The sequence below is a fragment of the Somniosus microcephalus genome, unplaced genomic scaffold, assembly GCF_052327205.1.
Source record: "Somniosus microcephalus isolate GS21.2 unplaced genomic scaffold, FLI_Smic_1.0 unresolved_chr2, whole genome shotgun sequence".
NCBI lineage: Eukaryota > Metazoa > Chordata > Chondrichthyes > Squaliformes > Somniosidae > Somniosus > Somniosus microcephalus.
Window position 1 is genome coordinate 90,942,344 of NW_028225180.1, and position 15,557 is coordinate 90,957,900.

At 55.5% G+C, this 15,557-nt stretch overlaps 1 protein-coding gene across 2 annotated transcripts in view; it reads left to right on the top strand.

Annotated features, from left to right (window-relative positions):
• Positions 1-15,557, top strand: part of LOC147093014 (neutral alpha-glucosidase AB-like) — an 83,234-nt gene that overhangs the window by 53,587 nt on the left and 14,090 nt on the right. For both annotated transcript variants that reach the window (XM_085976347.1, XM_085976348.1), the window contains 6 exons: positions 5,861-6,014; positions 7,373-7,608; positions 7,709-7,835; positions 10,508-10,587; positions 12,248-12,391; positions 14,696-14,792. In XM_085976347.1, the coding sequence (XP_085832473.1) occupies positions 5,861-6,014; positions 7,373-7,608; positions 7,709-7,835; positions 10,508-10,587; positions 12,248-12,391; positions 14,696-14,792 (838 nt within the window). The remainder of the gene's footprint in view (positions 1-5,860; positions 6,015-7,372; positions 7,609-7,708; positions 7,836-10,507; positions 10,588-12,247; positions 12,392-14,695; positions 14,793-15,557) is intronic.

The following is a 15,557-nucleotide window of genomic DNA, read 5'->3' on the forward strand; positions in this document are numbered from 1 at the left end:
GTGGGCTCTGTTATTTAGTCAATAAAAACCTTTAGTCACCTTCGTAACTCTTCGCCTTTTATTGGAGGAATTGATAGGTATATCAATTTTATTGACTAAATTTAATGATGTCCGACAACGAGTCACAACCGGCGGAGGAGCCACCAGCGCAGCTCCCAGGAGCACAGCCACACCAGCCAGCTTGGCTGCGAGCCCTCAGACCGCCGTACCTGGACCTGAACCCACGAGCAGCAAACTCAGCCGCAGACTTTAAACACTGGCTGGTCTGCTTCGAATCATACCTGAGAGAATCCAGCGTCCCTCAGGCATCCAAACTAAGTGTCCTGCAGGCACAACTGAGCCCGAGAGTATACACTCTCATCGAGGACATGACTACCTACGAGACCGCCATCAACCTGCTGAAACAGAAGTACCGGACCCCGGTAAACTACATGTACGCTAGGCACCTCCTAAGATCACGGCCGCAACAGCCAGGAGAATCAGTAGCCGAATTCTCACAGGCGCTATATGCACTCGCCAGGAACTGTGAGTTTAAATCGGTGTCGGCAGCCGAAAATACTGAAGATAATATCCGCGACGCATTCCTGAAAGGCCTACGGTCCGAGTACTCACGGCAAAGACTGCTGGAAGCTAAAGACCTCAGCATGGAAAAAGCTGAAGCCCTCGCTATCTCCCTGGAAGTGGCCCACCAAGATCAGGAAGCATTCACCAGGTACTGCTCGCGACCCTGGGACTCGGGCCCGACCCCTACCACAGCACCCTTCCCAGCGCCGCCCCCGGGACCTACCTCTGCGTCGGCGTCCCGGACCCGACCGGCCCCGCCACCCCCGGCACCGGCCCCGACATCGGGCATCCGCGATCGGGCCGCCGGCTGTTTTTTTTGTGGCCAGGAGAAGCACCCGAGGTCGCGCTGCCCAGCCAAGAACTCCATATGTAAAACCTGCCTGAAGAAAGGCCACTTCTCCAAGGCCTGCAGGAGCGGATCCTCAGAGGCCAGCAGTGCCGCATGCGAACTATGGGGGCGGCCATCTTCGTTTAGGGCAACTGAGGCCAGCATCCCCACACATGAGTCATGGGGGCGGCCATCTTTGTTTAGGGCAACTGAGGCCAGCATCCCCACACATGAGTCATGGGGGCGGCCATCTTTGATTAAGGCAACCGACCCCAATAGTGCCTCATGGGGCCCTACCTCGTGGGAGACGCCATTTTACTCACCACGCCCGACCGCCTCGCCCGCAGATGACAACGACTCGCTCAGCTACACACTAGCTTCCGTCACCCTGGACCAAGCCCGCCCGCACCATCTGTCCAAGTCAATGATGGACATCAAAGTGAACGGCCACGCCACGACCTGCCTGTTCGACAGCGGAAGCACGGAGAGCTTCATCCACCCAGACACGGTGAGCCACTACTCCCTCTCTGTCCTACCAACGCGCAGCCGAATCTCGATGGCATCGAGGTCCCACGCCACGGACATCAGCGGCTACTGTGTCGTGACCCTGTCGGTTAAGGGCACGGAGTATAAAAACTTTAAACTCCTCGTCCTCCCCCATCTCTGCGCTGCCGTCCTACTAGGGCTGGACTTCCAATCCCACCTCCAAAGCGTAACCCTAGCATACGGTGGACCCCTCCCCCCACTCACAGTCAACAACCAGCAAACGTTAAACCGCCCACCGCGTAACACCTGCAGCCTCTCCACCCTCAAGGTCCCGCCACCCTCTCTGTTTGCTAACCTTACCCCTGACTGCAAACCCGTCGCTACCAAAAGCAGGCGGTATAGCGCCGGGGACAGAGCCTTCATTAGCTCTGAGGTGCGGCGCCTCCTGAAAGAGGGCATTATCGAGGGGAGCAGCAGCCCCTGGCGTGCCCAGGTCGTAGTCGTAAAGACCGGCGATAAAAACCGCCTGGTCATCGACTACAGCCAGACCATAAACAGATATACCCAGCTGGACGCATACCCCCTCCCCCGCATATCTGACATGGTCAATCAGATTGCACAGTATAAAGTATTCTCGACCATCGACCTGAAGTCGGCCTACCACCAACTCCCTATCCACCCTGAGGACCGCCAGTATACCGCCTTCGAGGCGAATGGGCGCCTATACCACTTCCTTAGGGTCCCCTTCGGTGTCACTAATGGGGTCTCGGTCTTCCAAAGGGAGATGGACCAGATGGTTGACCAGAACGAACTGCAGGCTACATTCCCCTACCTAGATAACGTCACTATCTGCGGCCGCGACCGGCAGGAACATGACGCGAATCTGGAGAAATTCCTCCGTACGGCCCAACGGCTGAACCTCACCTACAATAAGGAGAAATGCGTGTTTAACACCACGCGCCTTGCCATCCTCGGCTGCGTAGTGGAGAACGGAATCATCGGCCCCGACCCAGAAAGAATGCGCCCCCTCATGGAGCTACCCCTCCCCCACTGCCCTAAAGCACTTAGGAGAACCCTGGGGCTTTTCGCCTACTATGCCCAATGGGTACCCAATTACGCGGACAAAGCCAGACCCCTCCTGAAAGCCACTTCCTTCCCCCTCACGGAGGAGGCGTGCGCGGCCTTCTCCCTCATTAAGGGAGACATAGCCAAGGCCACGATGCACGCAGTGGACGAGTCCATCCCCTTTCAGGTGGAGAGCGACGCATCTGACTTCGCCTTAGCCGCCACCCTAAACCAGGAGGGGAGGCCAGTGGCCTTCTTCTCAAGGACCCTACAGGGCCCCGAGATCCGACATTCGTCGGTCGAGAAAGAGGCCCAGGCGATCGTGGAGGCAGTACGGCGCTGGAGGCACTACCTGGCAGGCAAACGATTTACCCTCCTCACCGACCAGCGTTCGGTGGCTTTCATGTTTAATAACAAGCTGAAGGGCAAAATCAAGAATGACAAGATTTTGAGATGGAGAATCGAGCTCTCCACCTACGATTATGAGATCTTGTACCGGCCAGGCAAGCTGAACGAATCCCCTGATGCCCTTTCACGAATGACATGCGCCAGCGCGCATATCGATAGGCTTCAGACCCTCCACGACCAGCTCTGCCACCCCGGAGTCACCAGACTCTACCATTTCATTAAGGCCCGCAACCTGACCTACTCCATCGAGGAGGTCAGGACCATGACCAGGAACTGCCAGACCTGTGCGGAGTGCAAACCGCACTTCTATAGGCCGGACCGAGCAAGCCTGATCAAGGCCACCCGCCCCTTCGAGCGCCTGAGCATCGACTTTAAGGGGCCCCTCCCGTCCTCTGACCGTAATGTGTACTTCCTCAACATCGTTGATGAGTACTCCCGTTTCCCCTTTGCCTTCCCCTGCCCCGACATGACCAGTAGCACGGTCATTAAGTGCCTGAATGCCCTCTTCGCCTTGTTCGGGTTCCCGAACTATATACACAGCGACCGGGGCTCCTCCTTCATGAGCGAGGAACTCCGGCAATTCCTCCTAGAGAGAGGTATTGCAGCAAGCAGGACCACCAGCTACAACCCCAGAGGTAACGGTCAGGTGGAAAGAGAGAACGCGACGGTATGGAAGGCCGTCCTCTTAGCCTTAAAGTCTAAGGGCCTCCCAACCTCCCGCTGGCAAGAAGTCCTCCCGACAGCGCTGCACTCCATCCGGTCATTACTTTGCACGGCCACTAACACCACCCCCCATGAACGAATGTTCGTTTTCCCCAGGAAGTCGACTACGGGAACCACTCTACCAACCTGGCTGACCGCCCCGGGGCCGGTCTGGCTGCGGAAACACGTGAGGACCCATAAAACGGACCCCCTGGTCGAGAGGGTGAACCTCCTGCACGCCAACCCCCAGTACGCCTACGTGGCGTACCCAGACGGGCGGGAGGACACTGTCTCCCTACGAGACCTCGCACCCTCAGCCGATCCGGAAACACCGCCACCACCCCCCCCACCCTCAGCCCAGGTAGACGGCATGCCGGAACCCCACGAGCCCTCGCCGACCACGCAAACACCAGCATCAACACCGGATAAGGCACCAGCACCGGATAAGGCAACACCACCGCTGCGGCGATCGGAGAGGCTTACGAAGCCTCCGGACAGACTGACCTACCAGAATTGGTAGTACACTTCACCCCGCCAGACTTAATTCTAAACAAGGGGTGAATGTGGTAAACCACGTTCACTATCGTATCACTGTTAGTAGTTAGCACTGTTCACCACTGTTCGTTATAACTGTATCACTGACCACTATTGTATCACGGTACGAGGTCGCCTCTTGCCACACTGCTATACCTGGGATGACCACTGCCGACTCCGCCTTGGCTCCACCCACCAGGCCAGGTATAAAGGTGAGCGACTGGCTGGTATTCCTCCTGCTTGGATCGGATCACCCACGAGAGTGGGCTCTGTTATTTAGTCAATAAAAACCTTTAGTCACCTTCGTAACTCTTCGCCTTTTATTGGAGGAATTGATAGGTATATCACTGGGGCTCTGGGAAAGAAAGGTCAGTGCAGGAGACTCTCTTCAGTCGACACACAGGAAATATAAGGAATGTGTGGGACTGTCTACTTGGAGATGGACCATGTACAGCAGGCACCTTAAAACACTGGAGAGGTACCACCAACGCTGCCTCCGCAAGATCCTACAAATCCTTTGGCAGGATTGGCGCACCAACGTCCGTGTTCTCACTCAGGCCAACATCCCCAGCATCGAAGCTCTGACCACGCTCAATCAGCTCCGATGGATGGGTCACATTGTCCGCATGCCCAATACGAGACTCCCAAAACAAGCGCTCTACTCAGAGCTCCGGCACGGCAAGAGAGCCCCAGGTGGGCAGAGGAAACGCTTCAAGGACACCCTCAAAGCCTCCTTGGAAAAAGTGCAACATCCCCACCGACGCCTGGGAATCCCTGGCCCAAGACCACACAAAGTGGAGGAGAAGCATCCGGGAAGGCACCGAACACCTTGAGTCTCTTCGCCGGGAGCAAGCGGAAGCCAAGCGCAAGGAGTGCACGTCAACCCAAGCACCCCACCCACCCGCCCCTTCAACCACCATCTGCCCCACCTGTGACAGAGACTGTAGATCCCGCATTGGACTCATCAGTCACCTGAGAACTCATTGTTAGTGTGGAAGCAAGTCATCCTCGGTTCCCAGGGACTGCCTAAGAAGATGATGACGACTTGGAGATTAAGGTGATCGAGGAAAGAAAGTTTGCCGGATCACTAATAGTTTAAATAACAGAGTGCAGAGGGTTGGAGGTTAGGAATGAGGAACGGTTCACCTGGGTTTCCTTTGTCCTCCCAAGGATAGAGGTGCTGGAGAGTTTCCCCATATGGGGCTTCTTAACACAGGAACAGGAGGAGGCCCTTCAGCCCCTCGAGCCTGCTCCGCCATGCAGTTAGATCACGGCTGACCTAACCCTTGACGCACTTGCCCAACAAAAACCTGTCGATCTCCGTGCCGGAAGCTCCAGCGTCCACAGCCTTTTCTGGGAGAGAATTTTGCATTTCCGCCACCCTCTGCGGGGAAAGTGCCTCCTGATTGCACTCCTGACCGAGAGTCAAGAGGCAAGGAAGAGTTTCTCGAGAGGCGGTTGCGGAGGAGATGCGCGAGTCCGATTTTTGAGGCCAGCGGAGATGGTGGAACCTAATCCTGACCCCACCGGCCGGTTGCCTCCAGTGCAGTACAACGTGCCTCTGTCCGTCAATGGTGGAAATTCCCGAGGATGGTCAGGCTTCCCGAGTGTGAACTTTGCGAGATTTTAAGTGAAGAATTTTCAGTTTGGGGGAGGGAAGGTGCAGAAATAATTCCCCGCCCGCCCCCTCCACCGGTGCTGAGATTGGTGCGGGTTTTGTGCTTTGTGAGGTTTTCAGTCCCTGTGAACTAACCAAACCCAATCTCTTCGCAGACCTTGTTTGGGAAGATGCTCGATTATGTGCAGGGGGCGAATGAAATTCCGCAGACTGACGTCCGCTGGATCTCGGAGAGCGGAATCATCGATGTTTTCGTGCTCCTCGGTCCGTCTCCGTTTGACATCTTCAAGCAGTACGCCTCGCTCACAGGTACCTCGCGCAGGAGTTTGCCGCAAAGGCGGGGATCCTGATGCGCCCCAACGCCTGCAATAGACTGGGGGGGGGGGGGGGGAGAATATATAACGTTGAGGGTGGGTTACCGACATGCAATCTGTGTCAGTCACTGTCATGGGAACAAGAGGAGGCCATTCAGCCCCTCCAGCCTGTTCCGCCACCCTTTGTGTGAAGAAGTGCTTCCTGACATCAACCCCTGAACGGCCTGGCTCTAATTTTAAGGTTATGCCCCCTTGTTCTGGACTCCCCCCCCCCCCCCCCCCACCACCAGAGGAAATGGGTCTGGCGACTTGGGCCCAATGTGGTTTCCCCACCTCCTATACCAGGCCGTGCGCTTTTATGTTAGCCTCAACAATCGGGAGAGGTTCGCAGACTCTCCCAGCACAGGAGGAGGCCATTCGGCCCGTCGTGCCTGTGCCGGCTCTTTGAAAGAGCTCTCCAATTAGTCCCACTCCCCCCTGCTCTCTCCCCACAGCCCTGCACATTTCTCCTTTTCCAGTATTTCTCCAATTCCCTTTTGAAAGTTACTATTGAATCTGCTCCCACCGCCCTTTCAGGCAGCGCATTCCAGATCACAACAACTCGCTGTGAAAAAACATTCTCCTCATCTCCACTCTGGTTCTTTTACCGATTATCTTCAATCTGTGTCCTCTGGTTACCGACCCTCCTGCCACTGGAAACACTTTCTCCTTATTTACTCCATCAAAACCCCTCGTGATTTTGAACACCTCTATTAAATCTCCCCTTAACCTTCTCTGCTCTAAGGAGAACAATCCCAGCTCCTCCAGTCTCTCCACATCACTGAAGTCCCTCATCCCCGGGACCATTCTTGTAAATCTCCTCCGCACCCTCTCCAAGGCCTCGACATCCTTCCTAAAGTGCGGCGCCCAGAATCGGACACAATACTCCAGCTGGGGCCTAACCCTGTGTTCTATAAAGGTTCAGCATAACCTCCTTGTTTTTGTGCCTCTATTTATAAATCCCAGCAACACTTTTTTTAACCGCTTTCTCAACTTGTCCGGCCACCTTCAAAGATTTGTGTACCTACACCCCCAGGTCTCTCTGTTCCTGCACCCCCTTTAAAATTGTACCATTTGGTTCATATTGCCATATATTAGATTGTGCCGTCTAAAGCTCAGTCCGAGTGGAGTGTCTGCTGACTCACTCCACAGAGCTAGTACAGGCACGATGGGCCGAAGGGCCTCTTTCTATGACTCTGAGTATGATTCAGTGAGTCTGCACTCTTGAGGGAGATGGCTGAATCCCAGTGGCCGGGCTCCTGATTGCCGTTGCTGTTTTCCCCTCCCCGCCCACCCCCCCCCCCCCCTCTCCAGGCACGCAGGCCCTGCCCCCGCTCTTCGCTATTGGCTACCACCAGTGCCGCTGGAATTACAACGACGAGGATGACGTGCGGAGCGTGGACGCCGGCTTCGACGAGCAAGACATCCCATACGACGTCATCTGGCTGGACATCGAGCACACGGACGGGAAGCGGTACTTCACCTGGGATCCCAACAAGTTCCCAAATCCCAAGGAAATGCTGCAAAGCCTGGCTGCCAAGAAGCGGAAGGTAACGGAACAAAAAGCATGAATTACAAAATTTTCTTTGGATAGCTTCGCCGCTTCCAGATTACTAACTCCGGGTCTCCCCCCCCCCGCCCCCCCTCTAGATGGTCAGTATCGTCGACCCCCACATTAAGATCGACAGTGGCTACAGGATTCACAACGCCTTACAATCCAAAAACCTCTACGTTAAGACGAAGGATGGCAGCGATTATGAAGGCTGGTGTTGGCCAGGTAATGGAGAGTTCGCGGTAACCTTTTCTACACCTTTTCCGGCCTTGCATTCAAGCTCTGGTTCCTGTTGACTCCTGCCTTTTCAAGCTTCTCCAGTCCTTCCTGATGACTCAGTCCCCAGATGCTAGAGATCAGTACCTCAACAACACCTTGCATTTACACAGCGCCTTTAATGTAGTGAAACGTTCCCAGGGCGCTTCACAGGAGCGTAAATCAGACAGAATTTGACACCGAGTCACATGAGATATTAGGACAGTCTTGGTTAAGGAGCCTCTTAAAGGAGGAGAGAGAGGCGGAGAGGATTAGGGAGGGAGTTCTAGACTGAAGACACGGCCGCCAATGGTGGAGCGATGGGAATTAGGGGATGCGCAACAGGACAGAATTGGAGGAGCGCAGAGATCTCGGAGGGTTGTAGGGCTGGAGGTGGTTGCAGAGATAGGGAGGGTTGTAGGGCTGGAGGTGGTTGCAGAGATAGGGAGGGTTGTAGGGGCTGGAGGAGGTTACAGAGATAGGGAGGGTTGTAGGGGCTGGAGGAGGTTACAGAGATAGGGAGGGTTGTAGGGGCTGGAGGAGGTTACAGAGATAGGGAGGGTTGTAGGGATTGGAGGAGGTTACAGAGATAGGGAGGGTTGTAGGGGCTGGAGGAGGTTACAGAGATAGGGAGGGTTGTAGGGGCTGGAGGAGGTTACAGAGATAGGGAAGGTTGTAGGGATTGGAGGAGGTTACAGAGATAGGGAGGGTTGTAGGGGCTGGAGGAGGTTACAGAGATAGGGAGGGTTGTAGGGGCTGGAGGAAGTTACAGAGATAGGGAGGGGTGTAGGAGGTTACAGAGATAGGGAGGGTTGTAGGGGCTGGAGGAGGTTACAGAGATAGGGAGGGTTGTAGGGGCTGGAGGAGGTTACAGAGATAGGGAAGGCTGTAGGGGGCTGGAGGAGGTTACAGAGATAGGGAGGGTTGTAGGGGCTGGTGGAGGTTACAGAGATAGGGAGGGGTGTAGGGGCTGGAGGAGGTTACAGAGACGGAGGGTTGTAGGGGCTGGAGGAGGTTACAGAGATAGGGAGGGTTGTAGGGCTGGAGGAGGTTACAGAGATAGGGAGGGTTGTAGGGCTGGAGGAGGTTACAGAGATAGGGAGGGTTGTAGGGCTGGAGGAGGTTACAGAGATAGGGAGGGGTGTAAGGGCTGGAGGAGGTTACAGAGATAGGGTTGTAGGGGCTGGAGGAGGTTACAGAGATAAGGAGGGTTGTAAGGGCTGGAGGAGGTTATAGAGATAGGGAGGGTTGTAGAGCTGGAGGAGGTTACAGAGATAGGGAGGGTTGTAGGGGCTGGAGGAGGTTACAGAGATAGGGAGGGTTGTAGGGGCTGGAGGAGGTTACAGAGATAGGGAGGGTTGTAGGGGCTGGAGGAGGTTACAGAGATAGGGAGGGTTGTAGGGGCTGGAGGAGGTTACAGAGATAGGGAGGGTTGTAGGGATTGGAGGAGGTTACAGAGATAGGGAGGGTTGTAGGGGCTGGCGGAAGTTACAGAGATAGGGAGGGCTGGAGGAGGTTACAGAGATAGGGAGGGCTGGAGGAGGTTACAGAGATAGGGAGGGTTGTAGGGGCTGGAGGAGGTTACAGAGATAGGGAAGGCTGTAGGGGGCTGGAGGAGGTTACAGAGATAGGGAGGGTTGTAGGGGCTGGTGGAGGTTACAGAGATAGGGAGGGGTGTAGGGGCTGGAGGAGGTTACAGAGATAGGGAGGGTTGTAGGGCTGGAGGAGGTTACAGAGATAGGGAGGGGTGTAAGGGCTGGAGGAGGTTACAGAGATAGGGTTGTAGGGGCTGGAGGAGGTTACAGAGATAAGGAGGGTTGTAAGGGCTGGAGGAGGTTATAGAGATAGGGAGGGTTGTAGAGCTGGAGGAGGTTACAGAGATAGGGAGGGTTGTAGGGGCTGGAGGAGGTTACAGAGATAGGGAGGGTTGTAGGGGCTGGAGGAGGTTACAGAGATAGGGAGGGGTGTAGGGGCTGGAGGAGGTTACAGAGATAGGGAGGGTTGTAGGGGCTGGAGGAGGTTACAGAGATAGGGGGGGGAGGTGGCGAGGAGGCCATGGAGGGATTTGAACACCAGGATGAGAATTTTTAAAATCGAGGCGTTGCTGGACTGGGAGCCAATGTAGGTCAGCGAGCACAGGGGGTGATGGGTGAACGGGACTCGCTGTGAGTTAGGACACGGGGCAGCAGAGTTTGGGATGAGCTGTAAGTTCACCGAGAGTGGGAGGCCGACCAGGAGAGTGTTGGAATAGTCGGAGTCTGGAGGATCCTGGCTGTTCCCATGGACCACCTCCTTGTAGCTCGGTGAGGTCTGACCAGGGCACTCGACCATCTCTCTGCTCCAGTTATGGTGTTGTGAATAATGTTCGCTCTGTTGGCCCTCTAGCTCATTTACAACTTCACCTCTAACTATCTTGACGCCACTCACCAAGTTACATCTTCCAACCATTTCTTTATCTTGCCGTGAGCGCCTGTGGAGTTTGGATTACCAGGAGGTTTGTGGCGACTCGAGGGGCTCTGCTTTTCTTTTAGACGTGCTGATTGCTGCTGCTGCTGGGTTTTGTAGATGGTGTGAATCCATGTCGACCTGTGTGCGGTGACCAAGTTAACCCCACCAGTTCAATGCTTGTCTGCTTGTCCTAGGCTCTGCCGGGTATCCCGACTTCACCAACCCTGAGATGCGATCTTGGTGGGCCAGCATGTTCGCCTACGATGAATACGAGGTCAGTTACAACCGCCGAGTGGGTTTGGGGGCACTGAGCGGGGCAGTGGGTCAGCAGCACGCTGCCCTTGCACTGCTGGGGGCCGAGCTTGTATCTGGGGGGGGCGGGGCGAGGGCTACCGACGCTGGCATGGTCCAATATTAGTCTGACCTGTGGAAAAGAATTCCCAGGTCCGGAATTGGCCTGTGTTTCACCACCAGATGCAGGTTATGTCTCACTGGGGCCGACCAGAAATGGCTTCACTCGACAGCCGAGTCGTCCTTCAACACAGGCGACACTGGAACTCCGGTTCTTGCTCACGCTGGGTGCAAAAGGAAGGTGGGGTGGGGGGGGGAGTATTCTATTCCAGCGCTGCTGTTTCTCGTCTTGTGCAGACAGCGCCTTTCATCACCTCGGGACATCCATCACAGCCAATGAAGTACAAGTGTGCTCACTGTTGTAATGTGGGAAACGCGGCGGCCAATTTGCGCACAGCAAGCTCCCACAAACAGCAATGTGATAATGACCCAGATCATCTTTTTTTGATATTGGTTGAGGGATAAACATTGGCCCCAGGACACCGGGGAGAACTCCCCTGCTCTTCTCTCAGTAGTGCTGTGGGATCTTTTACGTCCACCTGAGAGAGCAGACGGGGTCTGGGTTTAACGGCACCTCTGACATTGCGGCGCTCCCTCAGTACTGCCCCTCCGACAGTGCGGCGCTCCCTCAGTACTGCCCCTCCGACAGTGCGGCGCTCCCTCAGTCCTGTCCCTCCGACAGTGCGGCGCTCCCTCTGTACCGCCCCTCCGACAGTGCGGCGCTCCCTCAGTACTGCCCCTCCGACAGTGCGGCGCTCCCTCAGTACTGCCCCTCCGACAGTGCGGCGCTCCCTCTGTACCGCCCCTCCGACAGTGCGCCGCTCCCTCAGTCCTGTCCCTCCGACAGTGCGCCGCTCCCTCAGTCCTGTCCCTCCGACAGTGCGGCGCTCCCTCAGTCCTGTCCCTCCGACAGTGCGGCGTTCCCTCAGTACTGCCCCTCCGACAGTGCGGCGCTCCCTCTGTACCGCCCCTCCGACAGTGCGGCGCTCCTTCTGTACCGCCCCTCCGACAGTGCGCCGCTCCCTCAGTCCTGTCCCTCCGACAGTGCGCCGCTCCCTCAGTCCTGTCCCTCCGACAGTGCGCCGCTCCCTCGGTCCTGTCCCTCCGACAGTGCGCCGCTCCCTCAGTCCTGTCCCTCCGACAGTGCGCCGCTCCCTCGGTCCTGTCCCTCCGACAGTGCGGCGCTCCCTCGGTACTGCCCCTCCGACAGTGCGGCGCTCCCTCGGTACTGCCCCTCCGACAGTGCGGCGCTCCCTCGGTACTGCCCCTCCGACAGTGCGGCGCTCCCTCGGTACTGCCCCTCCGACAGTGCGGCGCTCCCTCGGTACTGCCCCTCCGACAGTGCGGCGCTCCCTCGGTACTGCCCCTCCGACAGTGCGGCGCTCCCTCGGTACTGCCCCTCCGACAGTGCGGCGCTCCCTCGGTACTGCCCCTCCGACAGGCACGATGGGTCGAGCGGCCTCCTCCTGTGCTGTACGATACAATTCTATGATCACTCCTCCATTAGAATGTTACAGTCTGCTTTGAACGATCCCAACCTCCTGGTAACTCCTCATTTCTTGTTTTCCTGACTCGCGCTGTAGGGGTCCCTGGACAATCTCTACACCTGGAATGATATGAACGAGCCCTCGGTGTTCAACGGGCCGGAGGTCACCATGCACAAGGACGCTGTGCACCTGGGCGGCTGGGAGCACCGGGACATTCACAACCTTTACGCCTTCTATGTGGTGAGTACCTGGGTGGGGGGCTACCTGAAGAACGAACCCTGTGGAAGCCGCTCTCGAAGCAGAGGGTAACTTGCCCTTTGAGCCTATGTTTTTATTTTGTACACATTTCTGGAATATTTTGCCCATACAGAACCAGCAACAAGAGCAGGTCAGAGGCTGGGTATTCTGTGGCGAGTGTCTCACCTCCTAACTCCCCAAAGCCTTTCCACCATCTACAAGGCACAAGTAAGGAGTGTGATGGAATACTCTCCACTTGCCTGGATGAGTGCAGCTCCAACAACACTCAAGAAGCTCGACACCATCCAGGACAAAGCAGCCCGCTTGATTGGCAACCCATCCACCACCTTAAACATTCACTCCCTCCACCACCAGCGCACCGTGGCTGCAGTGTGGACCATCTACAAGATGCACTGCAGCAACTCGCCAAGGCTTCTTCGGCAGCACCTCCCAAACCCACGACCTCTTCCACCTAGAAGGACAAGGGCAGTAGGCGCACGGGAACACCACCACCTCCAAGTTCCCCTCCAAGTCACACACCATCCTGACCTAGAAATATATCGGCCGTTCCTTCATCGTCACTGGGTCAAAATCCTGGAACTCCCTCCCTAACAGCACTGTGGGAGCACCTTCACCACACGGACTGCAGCGGTTCAAGAAGGCGGCTCACCACCACCTTCTCAAGGGGCAATTAGGGATGGGCAATAAATGCTGGGCCTTGCCAGCGACGCCCACATCCCAAAAATGAATTTTTTTAATGTGAAATTTGATGAGTCGATTGGTGGGAACGCACTGGTACCTGAGTGCAGTGAAGGTTCACCAGACTGATTCCTGGGATGGCAGGACTGTCGTATGAGGAGAGATTGGGTCGACTAGGCCTGTATTCACGAGTTTAGAAGAATGAGAGGGGATCTCATTGAAACGTGTAAAATTCTGACAGGGCTAGACAGACTGGATGCAGGGAGGATGTTTCCCCCTGGCTGGGGGGTCTAGAACGAGGGGTCACAGTCTCAGGATACGGGGTAGGACAGTTAGGACTGAGATGAGGAGAAATGTCTTCACTCAGAGGGTGGTGAACCTGTGGAATTCTCTACCACACACGGCTGTGGAGGCCAAGTCACTGAATACATTTAAGAAGGAGATAGATAGATTTCTAGACACAAAAGGCATCAAGGGGTATGGGGAGAGAGCGGGAATATGGTATTGAGATCGAGGATCAGCCATGATCATATTGAATGGCGGAGCAGGCTCGAAGGGCCGACTCATGTTTCTATGATGCGCGGAGCCAGCCTGCCGTATCCACTTTGAACAGAGCGCATGTTTGCCATTGCCCCAAGCGCAGGAAGTAAAGCCTGGAGATACCGACCAGGCGAGCAGCTCCATCAGCCTCTGATGGCGGTCGGTGCGGGGGGTCAGTGTTTAGGGTGCGTCGTGGGAGATTCCAGCCACTCTGTCCCGGTGCGGTGTTTTCTGATCTTTGTTGCGAGCTGTCCTCTGTATATAATGACTGCTGTATTAGGAAGAAAGTAATGCTCCAGCTGTACAGAGCTTTCGTTGGACTCCATCTTGGAGTAACTGTGTTCAATTCTGGGCCCCGCGCCTCGGGATGGATATCTTGGCCTCGGAGGGGGGGCAGCGCAGATTCACCAGAACGACACCGGGGCTAAAGGGGTTAAATTACGAGGACAGGTTGCACAGACTGGGCTTGTATTCCCTGGAGTTTAGAAGATTAAGGGGTGATCTAATCGAGGTGTTGAAGATGATTAAAGGATTCGATCGGGTCGAGAGAGAGAAACTATTTCCTCTGGTGGGGGGAGTCCAGAACAAGGGGGCAGAACCTTCAAATTAGAGCCAGGCCGTTCAGGGGTGATGTCAGGAAGCACTTCTCCACACAAAGGGTGGTGGAAATCTGGAACTCTCGCCCCCAAAAAGCTGTCGAGGCTGGGGGTCAATTGGAAATTTCCAGAACTGAGATGGAGAGATTTTTGTTGAGCGAGGGTATCGAGGGATATCCAGCTAAGGCGGGAAAAATGGGTTGAGGCCCAGGTCAGCCGTGAATGGCGGAACAGGCTCGAGGGGCTGAATGGCCTCCTCCTGTTCCTGTGTAACAGGCTCGAGGGGCTGAATGGCCTCCTCCTGTTCCTGTGTAACAGGCTCGAGGGGCTGAATGGCCTCCTCCTGTTGGTGTGTAACAGGCTCGAGGGGCTGAATGGCCTCCTCCTGTTCTCATGGCCATATTGCAGAATATGAATAGTGGGTGGCCTTTTGTCAAGGAATGATGCCTTTAACCTCTGCTTGTTTTTGCAGCAAATGGCTACGGCTGAGGGCCAGATCCAGCGCTCCGGGGGCACAGAGAGGCCGTTTGTCCTCACGAGAGGGTTTTTCGCTGGATCCCAGCGTTATGGTAAGCGGCTGTGCTTTTTGTTTCCTCGCTAGAGTACAGCCTACAGGGTGCACTGTTATCCCCCACCAGCCTGAGGGGATGGCTGATGTGCGCAGAGGGAGAGGAGGGTTAGAGCTTGTGCGCCGCGCACCTCGATTCTGGGTCGAAAGCCCAGCTCAAACCGACCGCATGAAAGCTCCTCCACTCCGCCAGCAAGTAAGAGGCTCTAACCCAAGTGAAATCGGGCAAAAGTGACCATATACTCCATGGGAAATGAGAGTCTTGAGAGGGTGGAGGAGCAAAGGAATCTAGGAATCATTAACTCACGTTAACAAGGCCATAAAAAATACAAACAAAGCACTGGGGTTCATTTCTAGAGGGATAGAATTGAAAAGCAGAGAAGTTGTGTTAAACTTGTATCGAACCTTGGTTAGACCACACTTGGAGTCACTGTGCACAGTTCTGGTCTCCATATCTCACATTTGGAGTCACTGTGCACAGTTCTGGTCTCCATATCCCACATTTGGAGTTACTGCACACAGTTCTGGTCTCCATATCCCACACTTGGAGTTACTGTGCACAGTTCTAGTCTCTATATCCCACACTTCGAGTTACTGTGCACAGTTCTGGTCTCCATATCCCACACTTCGAGTTACTGTGCACAGTTCTGGTCTCCATATCCCACACTTGGAGTTACTGTGCACAGTTCTGGTCTCCATATCCCACACTTGGAGTTACTGTGCACAGTTCTGGTCTCCATATCCTACACTTGGAGTTACTGTGCAC